Source organism: Buteo buteo, chromosome 17 (assembly GCF_964188355.1).
Source record: "Buteo buteo chromosome 17, bButBut1.hap1.1, whole genome shotgun sequence".
In the NCBI taxonomy this organism is placed as follows: Eukaryota; Metazoa; Chordata; class Aves; order Accipitriformes; family Accipitridae; genus Buteo; species Buteo buteo.
In genome coordinates this window covers 15,642,804-15,670,573 of record NC_134187.1, presented here as the reverse complement: position 1 = coordinate 15,670,573, position 27,770 = coordinate 15,642,804, and the positions used below count along the sequence as shown (strand labels likewise).

The following is a 27,770-nucleotide window of genomic DNA, read 5'->3' as shown; positions in this document are numbered from 1 at the left end:
CACAAAAAGAGATACTTTCTACCAATGTGTGGGACATGGAAAAACTAAGTAAGATTTCACTTTAAAAAAATGTTTTCATTAGAAGGATAAAAAGGGGAGAATCCTCTCTCTCAGATACAAGGGGGGGGGGGGGGGGGGCTCTGAGAAGACATTCTAGACAGCTATGTCCAATATTTTAGTAACTGAAGAATTTTATTTATTACTAAAATTGTTTACGAGAGACTATTAACTATAAACCACACTTTTTGTAAGTCAAAATGCCTTAATCCTGAAAGACACAGAGATTGTAATAGCATCATATATCCAAATGTCTTTCCTGGCTCAACATGCTAGAAACATCAAATCTGCAATATTCCCAAAACATGCTGATATGGATTTTTAATAATTATATGCTCAATTCCATCCTTCTATCATCAGTATTTTGCTACCAGACTCTAATACTGATCCTCACTGTATTTTAAGATGCAGATGACTCATCTCCTTAACAGATTATATTCTATGTTCGTTGCCATAGCAGTCCAGTGTATTTTACTGGAAAATCCTGACTCAAGCATAAAAGAAATAATCAAGCCATACTTCCACAGTCATTTTGACCTAACAGAAGCCATTGCTGGGGGGGGGGAACAAAAGGGAAAAAAAGGGATAAAGAAAAGGGGGGGGATGACGACACATGACACGGAGAAGAGGAAAAGAAAAGGGCAGTCCTGCCCTTCCTACTCCTTTCCCATCTCTGCATCCCTGAAAACTCAGTACTGCCCCTGATATGGCAGAAATGTTCGTGAGATGGTGAGGTAGCTGACCCCAGTTAAAACTATTCTAAGAATTGGTTTTAAGCTGAACCGAGTCAGGGAACTAATCACTGAGCAAGCACACAAACAGCTATCACAGCGTAAGAGTGACAGAGAGCAAAGAAAACAGGAATGAAGCAACAGCATCAGCCAAAAGTCAGAAGCTGCTAGACAGTGAGGTACAACCAGCCACCTTGCAGCAAAGTACAGCTAAAGACTCAACAATAATCTCATTAGCAGAAGAAACCACTACTTACCAACTAGCATCTCAAAAAGGAAAACTCCTACTGACCACCAGTCACATTCCCGTCCATAATAACCATCACCCCCTTGCGATTTCAAAACTTCAGGCGATATGTAGTCTGGGGTTCCCACAGCTGTATCGCAGCGCACCATACCTGTCTGTGCAACAGTAAGAATTCAAACACCTCAATTAAAAATACTGCTGAGTCTATAAACAATTCGCCTATTAGTAGACCAGAAAAACATAAAAAATACAGCCCAAAGTATTTGGTTCAAGGAATGTGTTTGAAAGACTCTCTTTTTTACTCCAGAAGCAATATGGACTGAAATGACAAGTCCATTGGGTAACATGCGCTCCCCTGCCTACTTCATAGAGTTTTTTCTTGATTACATCTTTCAAAAATGGACCAATTTTATTATTTTTACCATTGGTTTCAATATGAAGCTACAGACCATATCGGACTGCTCCTTACCTCACTGAATTCAGGGACAAACTTCAGAATAATTTTGACAAGCTGTGAGTTCTGGGCCTTGCATAGCAGATACGTAACAGTTTTGTCTAATTCAGACAATAAATCAAGTTACAGACAGATTTTTATAGTCTCACCTTGGTTTTTATTTAAATATAGGAAAAAATAAAAGGAAAAGCTCTTTTTAAAGAATACCAAAGCTTTTTTTTTTTAAGATTATTTTTATTAACATATTAACTTAGTTCTATTAATGGAATGATTCTTCATCCTCTTTGCTTCACACTGAGAGACTAAAAATGCAGGGGCTAAATGACGCAGAAGCATCGTCAGATCTGCCAGCATGCTGGTTCAAACTTGTAAGCCTTGTTTCATTTAATCAAATTCACTGCATTCATTCCAGAGAGACCAGATGGATGAATGAAATGAAATCCTGGATGAAGTTAAGGAAGTACCAAAAATATAATCAACTTTTATTCTGTCTCTCAACCTGAAATCTTTTCTAAGTCATCTTATGAAGTTCTTCGTGCATTTTGCCATCACCATGAATGGCAATACATACTAATTCTGAACATTAATACTGAATACTAGTAGCAACAACTAAAGGCAAAATACATATTTAAAGAAAAGAAGAGAAACATTTTGCTTTGGGAATTGTATCGACATGTAAAAAATTAGACACCAAATTACAGTATTTCTTTTCACACACAATATGAACTGCCAAAAGCTTTTATTTATGTACTAAACCAGAATCCTGGACAGTCATGAACTGGCAGGCAAAAACTAAAGTGATGACTAAATACTGAAGAGACCTAAGGAGCACTTCAAATGTCCTCCTAGCAAAGGCCTATCATCTTGTACAACTCCACACTGAAGCTGAAACGTAAAGGAAGCTTTAATTTCTCAGTTCCAGAATGAAGAGCAGGTTAACTTCTGCTTTCTACACTACGAACCAGATAGCACATAGCTTGATCATCCTGGAATAAGAAAATCAAGTTAACTCTTTTCAGAAGACCTAATGCATGCTTTGAACAAAGAAGAAAACAGATGAGCACGTTTTAACACTGGGAAATAAACTAAAGCCCAAAGGCTCCAGAAATCTAAAGCTGAGAACATTCAAAAATGGATCTGGCACATGGCAGGTCTTCTCTGAAGCTTAAGCCTCTCTTTGCTTTGAGCACTGGAAGAATTGCTCTAAGCTCATGTGATTCTGCTGATCTAGTAGGACTGTGGCAACTTAATGAAGCCTCCAACACTGGTGCACGTCTATCTCTAATGCAAAATTACAACAAGGGAAAATCTGACTCGTCACTCAGCGAAGACTGGCTGAAGCCACCTGAACCTCTTGCTGGGTAAGAAGCTTCTTTAAAAACAAAGTCACCAAAACAGTTCTGAAAGTTTTCTCTGAACAGCGCAACTTCAGTCACAGTCTCATCACCTTGACACCTAAGCACTTAGTAACACTCCATTTCCCATTCCTCTACAATAAATACACCAAAACAAGAACACTTTTCAATATGTTATACACACTGATATTTTATGAAGTCTTATGCAAACAAAGCAAAGGTTGTGCCAAAAAAAAGCCAGCCCTAACCAAGTCTGATGGCTGGTATGTAGCAACAAGGAAAGTTCTTTCCAATGACATTACAGATGCTAAAGAACTCCAGGTAACAACGCCTTAAGTTTTCAGACAAGATATCAAAGAATTGAACAGCAACACAAAAAAATATTCCTACCATTAGAAGTGCCCTGCATGCTAACATCAATTTTCAATGGACTTCTCTCCGAAGCACATTGAGTTAGGTATACTTACTCTCCGTAAAACTCTCTACCTTCCGTCTCAGGAACAAATCTAAAAATGCATTCACAGAGTCACAGAACAGCCCAGGTTGGAAGGGACCTTGAAAGATCATCTGGCCCAACCTGTCATGGCAAAGGGAGCCTAGATGAGATTATCTAGCACCCTGTTCGATCGCATCTTGAAAACCTCCAGTGATGGGGATTCTACCATGTCCCTGGGGAGGTTGGTCCATTAACACCTGACTATAATACTCCCAGATGTCTGTTCCTCTCATTTACACACTTGTTCTTTCAAAGAACTCGGGCGTTGCTCTGCATGTATTTTTAAGTACTGGATACTCTTAATACCACAGTCAGACTAGCTTCTGTGATCTCTGGCATCAAAAGCCAAGTAAACTGGGAAGTCCTCTCTGTGCAGTACGTGGCATCTTGACAGTCCCTACATTCTGCACGATGAGTTCTGCCTTCTGTACTTCAGCATTTGAAGAGATCTAAAGAGTGCTGTTTTCTCTGGACGTAGTGTTATTCCTGTGATTCAAATACTAAGCCTCTGTGTTATGCTTGAGTAGCACACTTACTACAGCAGTTCTCATACAAAGCTTCATTTCGGGAGTCTCAGGCCAGTGTTCTACCCAAGACTCTTCTCATCACCTCTAAAGATCAAGGTGGATGTTGGAACTGATCACCTGCAGCTATGTGAGAGATGTGCAACACAGAATTTTAAAAAAGGCTGTCCAGGAGACACAGCGTGTTCTCACAGTTTATGACAACTTGGTGGTGAGGCTGTAGCGTATCCTACCATCTTTCAGAATTATTATATTGCTGAAGACAAAGCAGTTCAGTTTTCGTCCTCAGGAGGATCTCCATCAGACCTGAATGACTCGCTGTCTTGAATCAAGGCTGAAAATCAGGCTTTCACTCCCTCATGAAGTTCTTTCAGTAAACAAGAGCTGGAGAGTGCTTGGGTGGAAACAGTAGGATAGCTCAGATCAGGTGTTAACACTGCACCCGGGCTTCTGCAGCATGCTGCAGACAATGAACTGAGGCAAGAGGGATCCAGCAGAGTCTTGGATAAGCTTCAATGAGAAATAAGTTGAGTTCTAAAAAGACGAACATGTTTCTTCTCTCCGCTAAACTGCCTGAGCCGAGGTGATAATCCCGAATGGTAAACATCCCTTCTTTCAGTCACATCTTTTTTCAACAGATATCCTCTACACTTGTGCTCTTCTAAAAGCTCAGTTAGCACAAGACAGCATTACGTACTAAGCCTGGCAACACTAGGAGATCCTAGGTCTACGACACCTACTAAAGCCAACTACTGTCTAGTTCCTTACAGAAAACCTGAAGATTAGTCTTGTGAAACGTGCCCTGGGCTACCTTATCACACCTAGATACCAAAAGGGAACCGCAATTCCTACTAAACCTTTGAGGCCAACTCCATTCTTTATTCAATTACAGAAATAAACACCTTGTTACAGATTTTAAATAAAGGAAAAAAGAACAGGAAAAAAAAAGAAAAAAAACACCCACAAATGCTGAAAACACACAACTGAGTTACATAAACAGATCAGTTTCTTTTTTTTTGTTGGAAAAGAACACTAAAGCACTTAGCAATTCTTTTCACATACTGGTAAGGAGGAATTCTGCTGCAAGTGTCTGGACTGGCCTGGAAGACTTAAGAGGACACTGAATCTAATTCCACAGCAAAGGTCAAAAATGTCTCTCACCAAATTGCAGCAGAATTTTCCTGGGCTCTCAACAGCAAAAGTAAGATGCTAACGTGCACAACTGCTAAAAGAACTCCAAATCAGAAAAAACAAATAAGTATTCAGTAAGCATATATTTTCTAGAAATCATCCTGCCAACACTAGTATTATATTTACACAGCTGGGATGTGTTCATGTTTTGTAAGAAGTAGCATGAGATTTGGAGACAATCCAGAACCTCTCAACTTCTAAAGCTTCCTGTATAAAAAATTTTTGCCATTCCACTGAGTCTGAGAAACATGAAGAACTTAAAATGTAATCTGTTAAAAAAATTGACTTTTTTAGGAGATCACTGGTTCACTGATGATGCCCAGTGCAAACTGCAGCTCACTGTAACTCTTTGAGAAATGTGCATGCACTTCTCACATTTATAATATGATCAACCACATTTTAGTATGCCATTCCTTTAACAACAACAATGGAAAAGAAAAAAGGAAAAAAAAGGCTTAGGTTCACCATTTCTGGGATCCCTAAAATAGCATGAAGGATCACCCTTTTTTGTAGATTTATATTATGAACTTTTTGATGCTATTTTTACTGTCTCTTCTGATGAACAGCAGATTCCCTTAAGACCTATAGTCTATGGGCTCAAAACCAAGATTAATTTTTTTAAGGACGAAATTAAGAGATCAAGTACTACTTCTGATTTTTTTTTCAATTAAAGTAAATGCTGTCCCCTAAAATACAGGCAAGCAAATCATCAAAGCAGAGGTAAACAATCTATCTGCTTTTAGAATAACAACTATAATATCAGCAAAACTAATCAGACTACTGAACTAATCAGACTACTGAACCTCAATAAACAGCTGTAGTTGTTCAGTGAAGTTAATATATCGTCACAGGAAAGAAAAAAAACCCTAACAAGAGACAGTACTTCTAGATACAGCGGAAGAGACATTAACTTAATGATGCAAATGCAAATCAAGTAGGCTGCAGGAATTATACCAAGCACTGCCTAAACAATACAGAAAAAAATGTAACACATTAAAGCAAATAAGCTTAGAAGGATCATCCTTGCCAACATTAATACAGAAACCTTTCAAAAGCCAGGCAAATCAGAACACGCATTCACACACAGTTTTTTTAGAATCTGTTATAATTTTCCACAGGAAGACTATATTGTGTAAATTACAGCATAACATTTGTTTTTCAGGGAAGATTTTAAAAGTGCAAACTCGAAAAGGTAGCTGTATTTTTAAGTCTCCTTTAATAATATAAAGTATCCTGTTAAAAATAAAATATTCTTATACAGTCTCATTAGAAAACTGCGTATTTGTCTGTACATGGTAAAATCTGGACAATTAAATATATGACATTTTGACAAATAGCTAACATAAATTTTAATCAATATATCACATACCACTGCTGCCTTACTGTGACCTCATTTTAATGACCACTAGAGGATGCTATGAGAACAATTAGACACAGTAAAAAAAAAAAAATTAGGACTGTATCTTGCCTATAAAATAATTTCATTTACAGAAAAATGTCAATTTATGAACTGTTCCAAGGTTACTCATGTTGAAACTAGGAGTTGTCTCATAAGTTTCTCAGACATTTGGCAAAAAAATGAACCTCAGAAATTCATAAACACGCATGCTTTCAAAAATAACGAAAAGCAAGTTTACATCCTTCTTCCGCATGCCAGAACAGTTTATTATAGAAAAGGTTACACTATCTTAAAGTACCCTTGTATTTAAAACTAGGAGACAAGGAACAGCTTTCCAACCAAGTGGACCATTTGATGAATATTCCTTATAATTCATAAGAAAATAACCTTAGAATTACAGTTTTATAGATGATAAATTATTCAGTTGCATACTTACTTCATCCATTTTCATACAAGTGCCAAAATCTGCCAGCTTCAGATGCCCATATTTATCTAAAAGCATATTGTCAGGCTTCACATCTCTGTGTATCAAGCCCATTGAGTGAATTGCATCAAGAGCAAGAACAACTTCAGCTGTATAGAACTTGGCCCATTTCTCAGGCACATCATAATTGCTCATAAGGTTTACAAGATCTCCACCTGGCATGTATTCCATTACCATGTACAAGTATTTGTCATCTTGGAAGGCACAAAATAGCTGCAATATTAAAAAAAAGGAAAAGAAAAAAAAACGATTACTTTTCAGAGACAGCTAGAAAAAAGAATAAAGCACTTTATCTTGAAGATTCATTAAACCTGAGCATATGTTTTCAAAAATGATGTAAAGTAACTATATTTTTTATATTCAGATAATCTACTTTTTCTATTAATTATGACAGTACCTTGTAATTTACTGAACTTCAATACACCCTCATTTTCATTTTTAAGAAAGTGAAAAAGATTTCCTGATTATTTTAGTAGTATGAGCTACTGAAGTTTCACTGAGTCAAAATGCAAAATATCAAATCTGAGAAAGGGAGCATCATGTACTGATCTGAAAATAGCTCAACAATGAATAGCCTCTTAGACTGTTTCTAAATTTTATATATTATAAATCTCCTTATCTCTGTACATATTTACAAAAACACTTGTCGCTACTGATTTTGCCCTAAAACAACATGTATATTGAAATAAGAAAGGGGGAAAAAAAAATGTTCCTGAAGACAACTATAACACAATACAAAGAAATTATCCTTAAGAAAATAACAGTCTGGTATGGGTTGCAGCTAGTATGTTTCCTACTGGCATGATAGTAAGTTTAGTCTCTTTAAAATGTATTTCAGACCTAGAGAGCTGAAGTTTGAGAGATTTCACCCAGCGATCACCAGATCTGAAAATGGCCCAAACCAGCAAAAAGCATTACTATCAACTGTTCAATGACTGGTGTGAAAAAGTCTCTGAAAGTCTCTCACCTTATTTCTCAGTACCTTCTCCTTTACATTAAAAACTAAAATAATTCACATCTTTAAGTTATCCACACAAAATTCAAAGGCAATTGAAAAAGAAGATGTGTGGAAAGGAGGAAATCAAAAGCAGGGAGTTTGCAGAGGATGAGGAACCATGAAAGGCAGGAACATTATTAAGGAGATTTGACCTTTAGATTAAAATTTATTGTTTATTAGTGACGTAGGACCTATATTATAAATATACATTTTAATACATATATATTGCACTGTATTTGTTCTCACAAATGGATAGTATATACAATATGATAATGCATTTGGTCATTAAAATCTAAATTAAAATCTATACAGAGTCTCTATTCTCACATGTAAAGATATTAATATAACACAATAATAAATAACAACACTATGCCTTTATACAGCACTTTCATTTTTGTCCTCAAAGGATTTCATAAAAAAAAAAATAAATAAAAAAAAATCAAAATTATCTAAAGCTCTAGCTTCACTTGTTTTTCACATAAAAAAGAAGGCAGAGAGAAGCAGTGTGATCTGTCCCAGTTTTCAGCTAAGAACAGGACCTACATTTTCTTAAAACCAGCTCGATGTCCTATCCCACTGGACCACATTACCTAAATATATCACACTAATACACTTCATCATAGAAGGCACAATTGCAAATACACTTAAATTCATTTGCTATTTACAAACACACACACATTTACATCATGCTTGCTACATTTTCCTTTGAAAACTGTCCTACATTTCTCGTTACTTTCAACTGCATGTGAAAAATAAAAATAATTCCAGACAAGTACTGTCATTAGAACAAAACCAAACAACTAAATAAAAATTGATCTATGTGGTTAAGTATTTCTGCTGAATATAGGCAAGAACACAATATGCTCAGAAGAGCAAAACATCTAAATAAAAAAAAACCTTGTAAAACATTTCTTGCATATGTGAAGTGTTCTGAAGAATATATGGAAAGCTTAAAGCCAGTCTTTACTTATTAAATATACAGAAGCATGGCAATATATGTGAGAACATTTAAAAGTATTAATTATTTAACAAAATGAAGTACTAACAATTTCTCTAAGCATATGCTTTCACTACTCGTTTTATTAATTGGTGTAATTTACCACTCAGAACAAATTGCAATATTCAGTACTATTTCTTCCCTAAGGCATAATTCATATTACAAACATGATGATGATACATGTCATAAGACTGCTGCAAGCAATGGTGTTCAAGACCAGCTGAAGAAGGCAACTCTCCATTACTTGGATATTACTTCTGAGCTGAGATGCAGTAACTGACCACTAAACAGAAGATGGTTTCAAGCAAACCACTGCTACAACCTCCTGTCTTGCAGGAGACCAAGAATGTACACTCATCCACCTAACAAATCACAGCTGAAAAGTCAGTAACTACTTAAAGCACTCTTAATACTAATTGCCTGTGATCAACTGACTGTATCATGAGGAAAGACTAGAAATAATGTTGACATTTGTTTCTACATTTCTATACAGAATTTTTCTTAGGTGGAAAGGTAACCTCCCTATTACTCCAAATGATTATGTGGATATTTCAAATATCTGTTTAATTCTGTTTTATGATGCATTTGTAGTGACTAAAACATAAGTTAATCTACTTTCTAACACAGCAAAATGCGCAAAACTCAGTGAAATTGCTGTAAATACGTATTTTTAAAAAGCAAAACCTGAACCTAAACCATGATTTGAGTTTAGATGTAAATTCAAAACCAGCTCAAGACTGGGAAAGATTTATGGCTTTATTATTATTAGTTTACTCTTACATATCTTCCTTACCTGAACCACCCACGGACTGTTGGCGAAGGCCATGATATCTCTTTCTTCCCAGAAAAAGGCTGAATCTGATCTCTTGATCATTTCAAATTTACTAAGTAGCTTCATCGCATAAACCTTCTGTGTCATTTTATGGCGAACCTGTTGGTTGAGAAAGAAAAGAAACAACTTTTTTTAAAATGCCTTGTTAAAAAACCAAATACCGGCATAGTATATTTCTCCTACGTACAAACTGCTTTTTGGGATGCAATGCCTCCAGGTCTTCATATATCCAATTTTCTACACAGAAAGGGTTTGAGAACTTCTAAACATGGAAAGAAAAACCTAACAGCTGCTTGAAAAAAACATAGCAGGAGTGGAACAAGAAGGATGCCAAATGAAGGAAGATATGCCAGAGCCTGGCCAACTGCTGCAGCTGCTGCTACGTCCCCAGAAGAGGAGCTGCAGGGCCACGAGAAGGATGTGCTTCAGGGCTGCAGGAGCTCTTAGGAGGTAGCTGTTCTGTTGAAGATGCACCGATACAAGCATATGTTCTTCCTCACTATGGCTACAAGCATAAAGATGAGAGCTGACTCCAGTAGTCTGCTTACTCAAATTGAAACTGCTAAAAAACCCCGAACCCCAAACACAACAAGCAAAAGAAACCCACCCAAAAAACCCAACCCAAAACTCAGAATGCGCAAAGTACCATCTTTCTCTTAAGAACTGGACTGGTCTTAACATTTTCTGAGTGAACGAGACTACTTCAAATCACTCAGAACACTAAAAAACAAAGATGAAATTATTCTGTTTACAGAAGGAAAAGGAAATGCTTGTCTATTCCCCCTTCAAAAGTTCCATCGTGTAAGGTGAAATAAAATAGAACTCTGCTTATGTGTTCTCATTCTGAATGCCATCTATCCATTGCATTCATTCATGTTAGAAATTCTGCAAGCAGTCCACTTCAGCCTCTTCCAATTTTTATTTTTCACCAAAAAAAATTTGCTATTTCTTAAGTAGTTCTTAAACTCACTTTAAATGGTGTAAAATTAATAACATAAGTCTTGTTGGAAAACCAAAATTAAAGTTTTTATGGCAAAATCTGAAAATATTTTTTAAAACTTCATCGGAATACGGACATGAAACAAAATCTTTAAAGTACAGACTGTAAAGTCATTATTCTGTTAATGAAATGACATTAGATATATGCTACTTTACAAAACAAGTACTAAAGGACCAGGTTTTTAACATTCCTGAGTGTTCCTTGCAGAAGTCAAGGTGAGAAGTATACAGCTCCAAGATGTCTGAGTCAGCAGAAAAAAAAGAAATTAACTGCGTCTTAAATTTTCTGCATATTTTCTTCACATTAAAATAAAAATCAATGGACTAATTTGTGAAATCAGAACCAAACTGTTACAATTTTCTGGTGCATTTAAAAACCTCACATTTAGTAAAACAAACCATATCCCCCAGCCTCTTAGTTTTACTTTTAATGTCCAAGTTTAATTATGCTACTTCAAAGAATGTTTAATAGGCTCTTTTCCTGAACAGCTGTAAATGTTTCGGGTCCATCATGTCTGCAGCACAAAGCTTCAGAGAGGCACCTATTTGGTCTACAAATACAGGAGCATGAGTCTCCTGCTCCTGAGGAGCTGTAAACATTAATGTTGCTGAAGCCAACCAGAATGATCTCTAGAAATAGGAGAAGCATCATGTGGCAGAGGGGTGGGGATGGAAATCTTGGAAAGAGTGAGAACATGAACAGAAACAGGATTATTTATGAACTTACTGTTCTTGAAATTGGGGCTTTTTGCTCTCAAGATATAGGTACAACAGTTTTAGGATTAGTATCTTGCATAGTTTAACACTAACCAACAACCTTTTGGTATAGCTAGATCAAAAAACTCCAACCAAACATGAATACAGAAACACATTATCTGTATGCATTAACAACTCTATAACCATGTATATTTTAAGACATTAACAATAACTAGCTAGTGAAGGTGTCCTAAAAAAGGATTTTGAAAACTATCTCCTCCCATTTACTAATCCCACATAGGATTATTTACAAAGACTTGGTGGTACACCACAACCGATAGTCCATAAAGTAGAGCTTTTGGAATCCTGCTCAAAACCAGAAGAAACACAAAGACCAGCATCCTCAAAAAGATACTGTTTAATTGAAGATGCATGTTCTGTGAAAGTCCACATAAAGCTCTGCAATGTATTTAGTAGTTTAGAGTTCCCAAAATCATTGTGTACTCTTGCCTGGGCGTAGTTAGTACAGCTGCCTTGATTTACAAGAATAATTGTCTCCCACTAGTTCAGAAAACAAATTCTCAGAAAGTCAGCACAGCCTGAAGCAAGCTCATGCATAGGAGAAGCCAAGTAAACAGGGGTAGGGGGACCAGAAATCACAGCCTGTGCACCTCTCTAAGGTAGTGTCAATAGGTTATTAGTTGGCTAAATAATTTCTTGGGAAAACTTCAAGATAGGTTTATTCTCTGTACAAAAATCAAGGAACCAAAGCAACAACTAGCACGCTGGCACACCCAAAGACTAAGTGCATCTTGGCATGCCTTTCAGGTGAACAGACCCACCAGTGATATTACTCCTTGTATCACCACCATGGCCCCTGAAGACAGCCTATTTAGCTGCTAGCCACTGTGGTCTTTACCCAGAGATATATTTGTACATACATATATTGGCTCATATAGCAGATTATTCATGTATTAAATTGTCATGATGTTTCAGTTTCTTCCAACCGTTTAAATGAACTGCCAAATTTAAACTGCAGCTCACCAGAGTAACTCTCAAAATAGGCAGGAAAATCCCTTCGTGCCATCAGCGCTGAGTAACATGGCCTCGTTTAACTCATGAAAATGCATTAAGAAATTTATGAAAATGCATTAAGAAATAAGAATTTCCCTCTACTCTGCTTCATCAATCTAAGAGTTTCAAGAAACAAGTACACACAAAATGCATCCATAATTTCTACAGCATTCACATCAGAAGAAAATCTGTAGGCAAAGAAAATAATATATTCATTTGAAGTTATCAGATTGAGTATGTAGTATTGATAATGGTACCATCTCTTTTATGATAAAAGAAAATGAAGATCCTAGAGTGGAGTTGTGAAATGAACTCTAAGGTTTGAAATAATTACAAAAATGCTAAAATACTTAATAGAACAGTAAGAAATTACTACAGATAGGGTACCAAAGTTCATGTCCTGACAAATTTTCAGGTAATAGACCACGACTGCTTTATTTGCATTACTACAGAAGCATATATCAGCTGTGGCTGGGGAACTAAACCTAATAAACAAAGCACTTAATGGAAAAAACTAAACCAGCACCTGTTTACATAGGCCATGACAACAGCTCGTTTGCAACACTGAGAAATCACATAGTAAAGACTGTCACCCAGACCATCCTTTATTATCCAAATACAAGAAAGACTTAGCCTTGCTTTAGTTTTCTATTCCAGTACATGAACAAGTCAGTCTGCTGTGTCACTGCAACATTACAATACTTTGTGATTAGACCTGGGAGAAGGAACTGAGGATATGTTTCAATTTCAAATCAAGAGGATTTTTCCTCAAGTGAAAACAAACAAGAGGTACTCAGGAAGTGCTTTCATAAATTACTGTTTCTGAATAAACCACAAGTAACATATTAAGCACCATAACTCAATTTTTCTGTCTGCCCTAGACATCAGTCACTTTTATTCATGGCACTGTGTAAAAGAAGAAGCGATCTGGCAGCTGGCAATTATTTTCTTAGCTTTCCCTGTCACTACAGACACAGGAAAGCCAGAGGTCAGAGCTCAAGAGTAGAGTTTAGTACTTCTGGAGTTGTAAGGAAATTGGTTTTCCACCAAAGTCAGATGGTCAGACCAGAGTCATCTGATCTCTCTTTACTGGACTCAATTTTTTTAATTGGGGGGGGGAGAAAAGGGGGAAAAGCAAGGCTTTTTAAAAAATCTGGCTGTAAGATACAACAGTAGAGAATGTGTTTTCCTTTCTTGCTAGAATCTGGAAAGCTGATCTCTCCACACTACTTCTTTCACAAGAAAATTCTATACTGGAGCAGAAAGCTTGGGCAAAACAAATTTAAATGAAGGAGGGCATAGCTGACAATTTTATGCTGTATATTAACATATTAATTTTTTGGCTTGTTATAGTTAACTATTACACATATTTAACAAATATTTGTGCTACAAATATTTACGCACAGCGGCACACACTGACAACATGACATTCACGCATTTAACCCATGTACTTAATCATGTTTTATTTATGGTTCTTTCTGCATTTAGCCCCTACTGAAGCAAATTTCTATTTTGATCACAGAATGTGTTGCAAAATATTTTGATTACTGCAAATCCATCATCTGCAACTGTGGTGGTAACATCTGAATGGAGTCGAAATAGATACAGCTTAGCTCAATAGTTTAAACTCGTATCATACCTTGTGAGGCAAAAAATCTAGGTATGTATGCCCTCATCACCAGCTAATATTAGTTCAGATCTACGGTTGTATTTATTAACCCACTGTTTGTTAGCTGTAAGACTGCATAACATTATGATTCCTACTTACATTTTTACATTTCAGAAAAAGAGTGTTCTTTTAAACTGGCATGAAGTATAGAGGAGCTCTGTATGAACACACATAAGTTCCCTTCCAATACCAAGCATTCCTAGCATTTTTATTTGGGGGCTTGAAGGGCTTATTTAAACAATAAAAAAAAAAAGAACAACAAAAAAAAACCCCAAACCACCATTATATTAACAAGTTACTATGCATTTTACTATTACATTATAATTATGAGGCAAATGAGAAGAAAAGTTTGTCTTCAGACCCTTCAAATTACCTAATTGCAGTACATACACTGTGAAAAATCATCCCTGCTTTAGAATTCAAACTGTGCATGACACAGTGAATTAAGGAAAAAAGTTTCCATTCTAAGCCAGAACAAATTAAAAACTTGTATTTGAAATGAATTGTTAAAAAGAAAATGAAAATTATTTAGAAAACCCCTTAAATTCTTAGAAATATATATATGAAAACAAAGTGTTTTGATTTTTGAAGCACATTAGAAATACAATTATCTTGGATGTTTCCAGCAAATATGTCAGTGTGACATCCAAAAAACACACATGACTTCTGTTATTGGGATCTTCTCTTTTTCATCTCTCCGCCCGCCCCTCCCCACCCCCCAACAAATAGACAAGGAAATCTGCTCCTTATAACTTGATTTTTCACTGGCTTCCCATGCAAGCGCATGAAAAAGGAGCATCTCTATTAGCTACTATAAGTGTGTGTATATATATCTAATGATAAAGATGCCTAACAGAAGACTTTAAAACAAACCATTTGACATGACTGTCAGTGAAAAGACGAAGAGTAGACAAAAGTTCCCTGCAGCAGCTCCTTCTCAAATAAGAAAGGTTCTGCTCAAGGTTTTAGCTTTGTTTTTAATCTCTTGCCAGCAAGGATATAAAAGTATATAAAGATATGTATTAATTCTTTAAAGTCTTGTTTGAAAATGGGGATCTTTGACAATACTCCTCTCCATGCTTCATAAATTCTTCTGGATAATAACAAAGTGCAAGTGACCCAGAAAGAAACAGGCAAGAGGGAGCTACATTCTCATCTTGCCACACTTGGGTGAAGTTGCCTTAAAAAACAACATAAATGAATAAAAATTGCTGATTAAATGTTAACTGTCACATGAATTACATCTAAATTTGCAAATTACCCATGAGTCACACAAAAAGTGTTAGGCTAGTCAGGGTGTTTTTTCCCCCAATACTAATATGGAAAAAACAAGTCATTTTATAAATAGATAATAAATGTATTGCCGTTATATGCTGTGAACTTCCTATAAGCACTTCTGCACTAAGATCTTGCCACATTCCTCAACAAACTCCAAAACATCTTTGTATTTTCCAGAATTGCTTTACATTACGAGACAGTATGACTTTCCCAGCTTCCTAGTGCAAAATTAGTACAGAACAGTAAAATGTCAGTTCCATGTCAAAAGACACAAGCAAAAGGGTAATTTTTGTTACCTTGTGGTAACAAGATAACAAGCTTCAATTGCTGCAAATTAGTTTCTCCCCCTTCCTTTGACTTGCTTCATATCTCTCTTCCTCTAAAAATGCTTACACAGAAAATTATCATGGATCAGCTGGTGCACGGTTATGTTAGCTCACGATAACTTGTACGTGGTGTTTGTATTCTCAGATTCTATCTAGCGCTTACATCCATAGCTTATTTCAAAACTGACATATCAATCCATCTTACACCTAATGCTCACATTTTTGTGCTATTTATCACACAAGATGACTTGGAAGTCCAGGAAAAATCAAAATTAAATGAAAAGCAGAATATGCGTGATATACTAAGCTACTTTTTGTATTTTGATTTTTTTTAAAAAATAGAATTTCTCTGCAACATAAATTTTAAAAGTAATCCCATTACTACATTAGATGTTATATCGGATACAATGTTGAGTGGACAATGCTAAGAGACTTAAAAAAAAATATCTTGTGTTAGTCCTATCAGTTAAATACAATGAAAACATAATTATAAGAGCAAAACAAATTTTTTTTTTGTTGCACTATTAGCTTGCTCTTTCATAGGAAGGTTTCAGATATTATTATACAGTGATGCTTGCAGCTAAAAAAATTTAAATTGCCATGAACTACCTTTTCCATTTTGATCAAAGGATAGCAAACTGTTTCCCAAGTCCTTCCCTTCCAATCCATCATGTTTTAAACTCTGATGTACTGTTTACTATGCACAGAAATGACCTCACGATACAATGAAAATAACACTTATTCTTTATAAGAATGCATTTTTAGATATAAAGCATGCAAGACTGGGAAAGGTTTTGGCTGGAGCCATAAATCTGTCTAATCATTAAATCATTACATTCTTACCAGCTGCACTTCTCCAAAAGCCCCTCTTCCAATCACCTTAACAACATCATAGTCTTCAGCTTTCATCTGTAAAGCTCGTATTTTTTCCACAATCTTCTCATCTAAAACAAATCAAAGAAAAGTTGTGATAATGCATGTATTAACAGAATACAAGAATTTTCTCTAATATTTTTCATTTAGAGTCAATATAAGCTATTTTTATTTACGTGTTCAGAGCCTTCTTGGTAATTCTTGAAATCTGCAGTCACTATTAATATCTCCTTTCATTATTGTTTGGACATTATTAACCTTCTACCTTTAGCCATAATAATTGAAATGTCTTTTGGATTTTGCCGACTGCCGTTTCACACCCCTAATAATCATTCACAAGCTTACAGGAAGACTGGTAATGAAAAGAACCAGAGATGCGTATCTTGAATTTTCAGACAATTATTCATTGCCACCTGCTGTGCTGCCAGGATCCACTGACACTCCACTGATAACGCAGGAGTGTGAAGTACCTGTTACACACAAAAGCAATGCAGATGCAACTCGCTCCTACACACCTGGAGGGTTCAACAGCAGTCAAATGTCAAGGAATATAACTCAGTAACCTTTGTGTACAACTTCAGATTATGCAAGGATATGACTTCAGATCCACTCATTCATTCCATATGAAATACTAATTCAAGTTTACCTATGTCTATGTAACTGTTGGCCATCTCAAAGTGCTTTTTAGTGTTCACTGCACATGTAGTTCTACACTTTTTAAAATTAGGTCTACAATGCTCTGTTCAAGTATCCTCTGGTGCAACACTCTGCAGATAAGCTTTGTCTCTCAGTATTTTTCTTGTTGGCAATTGTGGGGATCTGTAAGGAAAACCAGTGAAACTCTGACAAATTCTAAAAACATGCAAGGTCCTAGACTCTTTAATTTTGTAAATGTAGCATGCTAGTGAATGCATTCCTGGCTAAATGCATTTTAAAAATCTATTCTTATTACAAGGACAAAAGATAATGGGAGCAATGAATGGAATTCATAATACTGGAGGTAATCTTTCTTAAGCATGACGAGATTTGACACCGCCCCCACACATGCTTAGAGGAGGAACAAAACAAAGCTAAACAGGTTGGTGGCAGCAAGACCTCTACCAGGGAAGAGCATGTAATTCTATCAAAAGCTGTGGATGCTTATATTCAGAGAGCAGTAGAGGTATATATTGCAAGATTCCTGTTCAGGGTCAAAAACTGTGCAATTTGATCCCAAGAAAGGCATTAAAGGGGATCTCAGATCTGAATACAGGGAAAAAAAAGGATCAGAGATACAGTTAATTCAGTATGACATTAAAGATTACATTGTCAATGGGGAGTTAATGATAACAAACATCTAATTAATAGTTCAACCATTCCTACATATTCATGAAGAGCAACCTGGCAGGCTACAAGCAATCCAGGAGATGCCTGACCATCAAGAACATTTCTTTTGACCCAAGTGAGCAACAAGCCCAATCGGGAGGCAGTCTAATCTATTACTCACAAACACAAAAGAACTGGCCAGGGATGACAAAGTCTGTGGCAGCCTTGGCTGAAGCAACCGCGAGATGCTGGAATTTAAGACCCTGAGAGAATTGAGGAAGGAAAGTAGCAGACCTTGGACTTCAGGAGAACAGACTACGGCTTGTTCAGAGAACTCACAAGCAGGATCCTGTGGGAAGCTGCTGTGGAGGGTAGAAGAGTGGGTTGGTCTTCAAAGATGACATGTTCATAGCACAAGAACAGTCTGTTCTAGTTAGCTAGAAATGGAGCAGGCATGGCAGAGAGCCAATTTGGCTGAATAGGCAACCTCTGCCTCAACTCAAGCACAAAAAGTGAAGGTTTGGAACATGGAAGCAGGCATGGGCTACCCAGCAGGAATCTCCCAAGGATGCAAGGATGGAATCGGGAAAGCCAAGCTCAGCTGGAATTGAAACTAGCCAGGGTTATGAAGGGAAACAAGAGCCTTTATGAATACACTGGCAATAAAAGAAAGAATCAGGCAAATTTGGGCCTGCTGCTCTGAGGGGGTAGGGGATCTAGTGCCAAAGGATGCGGAGAAGATCAAGGTACTCGATGACTTTTTTGCCTCAGACTTCACTGGAAGCTCTGCTCACAGGCCTCCCAGCTCCCTGAAGCTAACAGCAGAGTGTGGGGCAGTGAAGTATCGCAGTAGAGGAAGTCAGAGCTAAGGACCAATAAAGCAAACTTGACATACACTGGGCCATGAGATGACACAGGATGCATGTGAGTGTGCTGAAGGAGCAAGTCAACACTGTTACCAGGCTGTTCTCCATCACCTTTGAAAGGTCATGGCATCTTGGGGAGGCTCCTGATGACTGGTAAACGGCAAATATCATGTCTGTGTTTTAGAAGGGCAACAAGGAGGATCCAGAAAGCTACAGGCTGGAACAGCAGCCTAACCTCACTGCCCACAGTGATCATGGAGCAAATCCTGGAATCCACTTCCAAGCACTTGATGGACAAGAAAGGATGGGAACAGCCAGAATGGATCTAAAAAAGACAAACTGCATTTGATTAACCTGATTGCCTTCCATGACGAGATGTCTGTCTTGGTGGACAAGGGGAGAGCCTTTTTCTAGACTGTAGCATGACTTTCAACACTGCATCTCAAAGTATCTTTGCAGCCAAACCAGGCTGACAGGGATTGTGCAGAGAAATTACAAGGTGGTGGAAAACTTGCTGGTGTCATGGTCAGTGGTTCAAAGTTCACAGCTGATACACTGGAGGGCAGGACTGCTCTCAGGAGGGACCCAGACAGGATGGGTAAATGAGCTGACAGGAACCTCACAAAGTTCAACACAGGCAAATGCAGAGTCCTGTAGCTGGGATGGAATGACACCACACGATAGTACAGGATGGCACTCACCAGCTGGAAGGCACCTTGAGAAAGACGACCTGAGAGCCCTGGTGGACAACAAGATGAACAAAGTGGAACAAGCAGCAAGCCTTTGCACTGACTGCATACAAAGCTGTGTTGGTAAACGCATAGCCAGTAGGTTGAGGGAAGCGATTTTTTCCCCTCTGTTTGTCACTTGTGAGACCAAGTCTGGAATGTTATGTCTAGCTTTGGGCTCCTCAGTGCAAGAAAAATATCAAAACAATCCCTACCTTAATGGAAGGCCACCAAGATGCTTAGAGGGTGGGACCATATGATGCTCATAGAGAAGCTGAGAGAACTGGAATTGTTCAGGTTAGGAAAGTCTAAATGGTCAGCCTCAACAGAAGTTGAAAGGTGGTTTTACTTCTAAGAGGTGCAAAGCAAAAGGACAAGAGGCAACAGACAAGTTGCAACACCAGAAATCCTACTTAGTAGGAAAAGAACCCCCAGAATTTGGAAGCAGACTGTCTGGTGGAGCTGCAAAACCTCCATCCTTGGAAATTTTCAAAATGCACCTGCACAAGGATGGGAACAATCAGATCTAACATCAAAACTGGTTCGGCTTTGAGCAAAGAGTTGGACCAGTTGCCCTCCAGAGGTCCTTCCTAACCTGTGGAACACAAAAATGCAACTAAAAATTTCTTCTTCTGAGAGAAAGATTAGTTGTGAAGGGGAAGGGGAGAGATATAAAGAAAAAGAAAGTTAATAATGAGGGAAAAGAGTCTGCTACTGAAGTTGTAAGGGCAGAGGCAACTAAAACCTCGAAAGCAGACAAATGTGCTATGTTCAGTGTACCAGTAAGAATGTGAAGTAATCCAGAGTGTGAACAGGAAAAGTAGTTGAGAGAATTCTGAGCCTGTTTTCTAAAGTGAATCATGAAAGCTTAGACAGGAAGCATAGCACAGCAACAGTGCTTCACCCACACCAAGTTTATTATTTCATTCATGATGTGAACTAATTTTGCAATTTGAGAAGGGAAGACTGTGCTTGGAAGCTTACTTAATTGCAGAAGCACTGGCACAAGACAAGGAGGACAAATGCAGATTCACAGGAAGCAGCAGTTGAGAAGGAATATCAGCAAATTTCAAGTCAGAGAGAATGTGCAATTACATGTTTGAACTCAATGTTACACCTCATGAGGGACGGGAATCACATGAATTTATTTTCAAATGTTTCTGAGATGTTTCAAATGTCTTCAGATGTGTGAGATGATATGGCAGGGATTTAAACATGTTGAAAGAGTAGGGTGTAGTTTTACATGGCTCCATTATTGGTCAGAAACTCACAGGAATACTTCTGTGTTCAAAATATAACACAGAAATTACAAACATTGTTAATGCAGCTCCAGTGAAACTCTTTAAGCATTACATTACACACTGCAGTTAAGCAATGAAAAACCCACTATACGAAGTAAGCAAATGAGATGCCAGCTGAGGAGCTACCAGTTCTATCATCCCTGTGAAATGCTGAGGATGGAGAAATCCTGCTTACTCTACTGAAAGATGAACAGAATAGACTATTTCAGTTGGAAGGGACCTACAATGATCATCTAGTCCAACTGCCTGATGACTTCAGGGCTGACCAAATGTTAAAGCATGTTATTAAGGGCATTGCCCAAATGCCTCTTTAACACTGACAAGGCTTGGGGCATCGACCACCTCTCTAGGAAGCCTGTTCCAGTGTCTGACCACCCTCTCGGTAAAGAAATGGAAATGCTTCCTGATGTCCAGTCTAAGCCTCCCCCGGCGCAGCTTTGAACCATTCCCACATGTCCTATCACTGGATACCAGGGAGAAGAGCTCAGCACCTCCCTCTCCATGTCCCCTCCTCAGGAAGCTGGAGAGAGCAATGAGGTCACTCCTCCTAACTCCTTTAACTAAGATTTAATAATCTTCATTAAAAGTAATCATCACCATCTAGGGATGCAGATATTGTGATGGTATCAGTTATACAGATGGATTGTCTATTTTGTCACAAAATTTAACAGGTATGGAACAGATAATCAAAGCATGGAACTAACCTGAAACAAAAAATGTGCTGCAAGAAGGCAAGCTCAGAGAAACCCTGAAGCAATGTCATAATTGCAACATGCTGGATCATATGATCTAGTTCATGTATCACATAACATGATCTAATTCAAGGTGCAGGAGGCCTTTCCAACACTATCCTTTTAGTAGAGGATTGAATTTTCAGAAGGTTTCATGCAGATGAGTTTGTACATTTGTGGTATCTGTGCATACAGGTACCACAGATTGCATCTTGCAGCCTCATGAATTTGCAACAGTATGAAGCCCAGCAGAAGAAAAATGTTAGGTTTAAAGAAGACATTAGATGGACTCCCCAGCCCCAGAATATAATGGAATCTTATAGAAATATTGTGACATTTGAGTAAAAGTCCTAAAATGTGAGAATGCCATCACCCATGACTCAGGTTTCTTCTTTAACACAGGAAGGACCAGGAATGCTGGATAGCAAGAGTTTAAAGACAGCTTTTGATTTACTACTTGAAAATAGCACTATAACCTTTAAACCAATGAAGCTTCACTTTCTGAAAGGGCAGAGTGTTTGGATCAGTCACTGACAGCTGGCAGCAAGAATGTGGCTGAAGGTTACAAGTGCTTGTGAAAATGGAATAAATACCTGACTAGAAGAGTAAAGGGGGGTGGGGAGGAGGAGAAAACCAAGCTTTTCTGCTCTTTAAGGAAAGAAAAAAAAAAAAAAGTTCATATCCAGGTTATTTTCTTAAAAGTTAAGAACATGTATCAGGCAGTTCTGGGGTGTGTACATATGTGGAATAAAAATGCAAGGGAGTGCAATTTTATCCCCACAGACCAGACACAGTCAGTCAATGAGTGTTGCTATGGAGTACATTAAGTCAAAAGTTGCTGCCCTAGGCAAAAGTCTAGCCAGAACTTAAACTGAAGTACAGCCAGGAAGTGCTGCAATCCCACACCCGCCCAAAACCAAAGAAAAAGCACAACAGAAAGACTGAAGTAATTAGGGGTGCATACATATTATCTGGTCCACGGTGTGTGAGGAACAAGAAGCTACTGGAGACCTTGCAGAAGCAGCAGAAACTATAAGGCATAACTTCAGGAAAGCTAGCATTTCCCCCTCCAGAGAAAAGAAAGGGGGACACAAGAACTATTTCATCTTGCATAGACAAAAAGAGTGGAAGATAGGAAAACAGAAAGCAGCAGTCCTCTGCAGAAGACACATCCCTGACTTAATGAAAGTAAGCCTGATGGTAGAACTGAATTGCTTTGTATCTACCAAGTACTCAAATAGAAAAGTGGTTAGTAACACTGACACATAACTTGTTTATACATCTAAGGCATTCTGTCTTAAACACTGTGGCTCTAATTCATACTCTGCTTGGGAAAAGTTGCTTATATGATACCTTTTCCACCCCTACTCTTACCAGAACAATATCATTAAGAATGGAACTGGAGCCCAACCTGCGGAGGCGACTGTAAACACCTGACAAGGAGTGGCCTTAAAGAAGCCAAGAGATAACCAGCGGGGCAATTAGGCCCTTAATTTAATGCAAGTTCTACAGTGCACTAAATTTCTAAGATTCTTCTTGGCATCTCACGTTTCATCTCTGTCAATGACAGGAAGTATGGAGCACAGAGAATTACAGTCACGATAGGCGTTAACACCATACCAGGTAATGCATTTCTGTTGCTAACTGCATGACTGGCACATGATTTAGCAACTTCAAGCAATGTAACAAAATGTGAGGAAAGGAAGCAGAACTGTTACTTTTGCAAGAAGTTAATCTTAACAGATAAATCTTCCAAATAAGCAGTGTCTGCTTGGACAAAAAAATGGCAAAAGCAACTTTCCAGGAAGTTTATTCAGGCGGTTAGCAAAGCTGCTGCACAAGTGATCCACCTGTACTAAAAGCTGTTCCTTCTACTGTAAATATGTCCATTGCCACTACTCTCTAGAAGTTTGCCAACCTCCAAAACATCAGCAAATAATTTTAACAATAGAGGTTTCCAATTTTTGAGTGATGCTGGATAATGCGTAGGAGGAAGTCACTGATCCATTTAGGGAGTCAAGGCTTCTGGATTGTACCAGGCCCATTGATGGCACCACTCCCCGTGCTGCTGTTTGGACTTCCTCAAAATCCATTCTTCATGCTCTTCTATTCCTGATGATAAGATTATAAATGATTAAATATTTCTAACTGTTGCTTAAACCTGTTGCTTAATTAACTTTCTTCTCCCAGAAGTTAAAGTAGCTAGCAGGCTATTTAGTACCTGCATGGGAGACCACCAAAAAAGGCACAAGCCACTAAGACGAACACTTGGCAAATCTCAGATGGCAGAAGACGACTCTTGGAAGAATTTACTCAACCTGTTGTCATAGCCTAGATGACAGAAGAGGAAAAGAAAAGACCAGGAAAGATTTGTTACACCAAGCCCATGCTGGAAAGCTCAAGCTTCTTTTCTAAAATAAGCAAGCTAGTTTTTGCTCTCAGAGGACTATGAGATTCCTCTCATTGTTTTGGGAATTAAATATTACATTATGCTTTCCTGTCCCATGAATACTCCAAGAAAGCAGCGATTTAACCAGAATCCTAACAGTTGATTAAAGCAATACAGAAGACTGAAAAGGTACAGTTGTATTATATGAGGTACTTATGTGCCTCTTACAATAAACACATGTTCTACTTTGGTTCAGTGCCTTAGAGCAAGAGGTAAGAAATCAGAATAGTAAGGGAAAGCAGGCAATGATAAAGTTTCTTGCATATTAAACATGTGAAGAGGCTGTTTCTGTAAAGTAGTTACAGAAATAGGATATACCAAACTCCTGTAGTATGGGCAGTTAATAAACTGAAGCTTTGTGAAATGAGTTAAAACATTTGAGTTTCAGCTTGAAACTATAAGTTGAGCTGAATATCAATTAATGTCTCAGCTGAGATGCAAACCATTTCATTTTTAAATTAAAATAAGCTATTAATAAAACATTAACCTGATTAGTAATGACTTGCAGTAAGTCTGACGTAGGGTGTATTCAAACCCCTGGGAATATGGTAGAAGAAAAATTTTCCTTCTCAAAGTGTTATTGTGGAAGAATTAAGTGATTAAATTGACGGAAAGTGTGATGATTATTGCAGTGTTCTTCACAATTTTTGAAGATTTGTGTAATATGGATTAAAACAATTGTAAGCAATGACTCCCCCCCAGCTGCTTCACTTTGCACTACAGAGTGCTAACTCACAAGATGGCCCTGCCACCTCTTTGCGGCTGCTGCTGGATGCCTTGAGGAGGGATGCAGGCTCCAGGCCCCCAGCACAGACTGCTCATCAGAGTCTGTCAGAACCTTTTGACAGTAATTCTCATCTAGGCATTTGCTACAACTCTTCAGATGCTGAGAAAAATCAGAAGAGACAAGAACTCACTGTTCCCTAACCTAAGCAAGCAACAACTTACTGTTGTATAAATTAGTAATACAATTCCCAACTCTTCTTCCAAGTCCAAGGTAGCAAGAGGCTTCAGCACGCACATGTACACTCTTCCCTTCCACTGACACTTGCTACCCTCAGAACAGTTTCCGAAAAGACAGGAGCTATGGGTTCAGCAACTTTAAATCGCATAAAATGGCAAGGCCAGTAACAACCCAGTTGTCCCATTTTTTCCTGCACCCAAGCAGCTCCCTTTGTGTTGGCACAAATATCAGTGAAGCAAAATGAAAATCAGAAACTGGTCTTTGCTCTTCTTTTGCCTCACTAGTTTTAACAAAAAGAAACAAACCAACCAACCATCCCACTCTTTGCATTAATTCTGCTCAGTTCCCCAATCTGGTTCATAACAAACCACACAAACACCTGTGCCAGAAAGAACTTAGAAATAAATCGCTGTGGCAGGACTGATTCTTTCAGTTGCAATGCCAAAATATTACCAGCTTCAAATGTTTACAAAATTCTCATTTCAGAAATATTTTTTTTAAAAAAGTGTAAATCACAGAATCTTTTTTCAGTATTATTTTTCATTCTCTCCCAGGTAGTACGGAAACAGGAGAGAAGTTACATGGGTGACTCTTAAGAGATGCACAGCCTCACAACATGTGAGCCAAAAGAGTCAGCTCTTACATGCTTTTTTTAAAGTTCAACAGGTAAGGATGAAGTGCACCCCTGAAAACTCTTAATTAATTATTTCAACTGTATATTTTTGGGTTTCTGCCTGCAGGCCACATCAGATGCTTAATAATATTTACTACCTAGAATAGAAGGCAGCAGACAGACAACAAGAATGTTCAGAGGCTGCAGAAAAAACAAAACAAAAAACCTGTTCCCAATGTTAAATTGTTTTCCCATAGTCTTCTGATTAGAAAAAGGTTTCTAATTTTGTCCTACGGCAAAAACAGTACTGCAATGTAAAGGTGAATCTGAACAGCTCATAAAAGTTACTGATACTGTCATTTACATCATTTTCGTATTTGCTGTAGATAGGGCTTTTCCCTCACATCACACGTACAATGCACAGTTCAGGTAACAAAATTACTTAAAATGCTGCTCCTGACCCTTTCTTTCCTAAGTATCTGCTTGAATTGCTTTGAACTCAAACTGAGAAAAATCCCAAGGCAGCCTCTCCTTCGTAATCTGCTGTTTCTTATTTATTCTGCTTTCAGTGACTTCTCTAAATGAGACTTTACTGGCAACTATAAAGCTGTATGTCCCGCTATAGGGCTCTGCTAAACGTCATGGAGAAGCACTGAATTCCAAACATAAGAACTCACCACAAATGGCTACACCAGCCACCATTTAACTGAGGAGCATGAGTGGATATTCAAAGGAGTCCCAGAGCAATGGAGGGCAGACACACATAGCTCTTACCAGTAAAGAATCAAGAACAGTTGCTGATAAGACTGCACCTGCAGTAACCTCAACATATGCAATAGAAAAGGTTGAAAAATATATACATATATCTCAAAATAAGCTCACTACAAAGCATAGTTGTTCTAAGAAGGCTTACTCACTGCAACTCACATTTTAAAGCAAATCATCTACTATTTTTACAAGAAAAAACCAACTTGTTTATATACATGGATAGAAAACACTTTAAAAAGACAAAATACAGGTACTCTGATGTAACTGTCTTCCATTTTCCTACACTCAAACTCCAAGATCCTGTCTACAATTAATTTGGGGAGAATCACAAACATTTATACAAAGGTTCAAAAATGCACCAACAGATTTTAAGGTACAATAATTTAGTTTTAAAAATCAACAGAAGGCTTCTCTATAAATTAAATAAGACTGTATATACAATGTTGACATTTTGAATAATTAATTTCTAAAGAATAATAACTGGGATATGCTTTGCAAATCATGTCGCTGCACATACTTAAGATAAAAAAAAAAAACCATAAAAGGATTCTTCCAACTGTTGGAAAAATTACAACCTACAGCTGGTATTTTCCAACATATTTTCATCAATACAATGACTCCCCAAAGCGATACTTCTCTGTAATAAATGGTCTTCCAAAGACTGCTGAATATAGAAGCTCAGAGTTATAAAAATTAGTAAAATGAAAATCAGCAACGCATTTCTGACCACTCGGCTTCCTATGACTGAGATCACAACATCATTGTTTAAGGGCCACTTGCAACTTACATCTATTTAAGAAATTATCAATGTTCTTGTTCTTCCTCAGTGCTGGATAATCCAGATCAAGGACCAAAGAATTCAAGCCATCCTGAAAAAAAAAAAAAAAAAAAAGTTAACTGAGTTCTAAATCTTAATTAACAACTTTCTTAAAACTACTACACTGAGACTGATTATGTAATATTCCAAGCATTCATTACATTCCTAGTAGGCAAATCAAACAAGCTCTCAAGTATGTTTATAAACCAGTACAGGAGCTAACACACACTGACTGGCTCCAAGTTGGTCTATAAACATTACAGAACTGGAGTAGTAGTTTTAATCTTAACCAGTAAGTAATCTTACTCATTAAACACTGATTTAAGATACTCAGTTCAGTCAATCTGTTTTTCTTATTTCTGTTACACTTTTCCTGCCTGTTCAAAAACTTTATGCTTGTATTATCCATCTTACTGCTTTGATCACAGTCTCTCTACCTTCTCGTTTTGGATACTCAAAAACCAACTGCACATTTTTCTTCTTGGAAGAAAGTCATGACCTAAACTTAAGATGACAATTCACCACATAAGTCAAGCTCACAAGACTCGA

At 37.6% G+C, this 27,770-nt stretch overlaps 1 protein-coding gene across 3 annotated transcripts in view; it reads right to left on the bottom strand.

Moving 5' to 3' along the window:
• Window positions 1-27,770, bottom strand: part of ROCK2 (Rho associated coiled-coil containing protein kinase 2) — a 101,672-nt gene that overhangs the window by 31,893 nt on the left and 42,009 nt on the right. For all 3 annotated transcript variants that reach the window (XM_075049125.1, XM_075049126.1, XM_075049127.1), the window contains exons 2-6: window positions 27,192-27,273; window positions 16,650-16,750; window positions 9,726-9,863; window positions 6,891-7,151; window positions 1,046-1,190 (exon numbers count right to left, since the gene is read on the bottom strand). In XM_075049125.1, coding sequence (XP_074905226.1) covers window positions 1,046-1,190; window positions 6,891-7,151; window positions 9,726-9,863; window positions 16,650-16,750; window positions 27,192-27,273 — 727 coding nt within the window. The remainder of the gene's footprint in view (window positions 1-1,045; window positions 1,191-6,890; window positions 7,152-9,725; window positions 9,864-16,649; window positions 16,751-27,191; window positions 27,274-27,770) is intronic.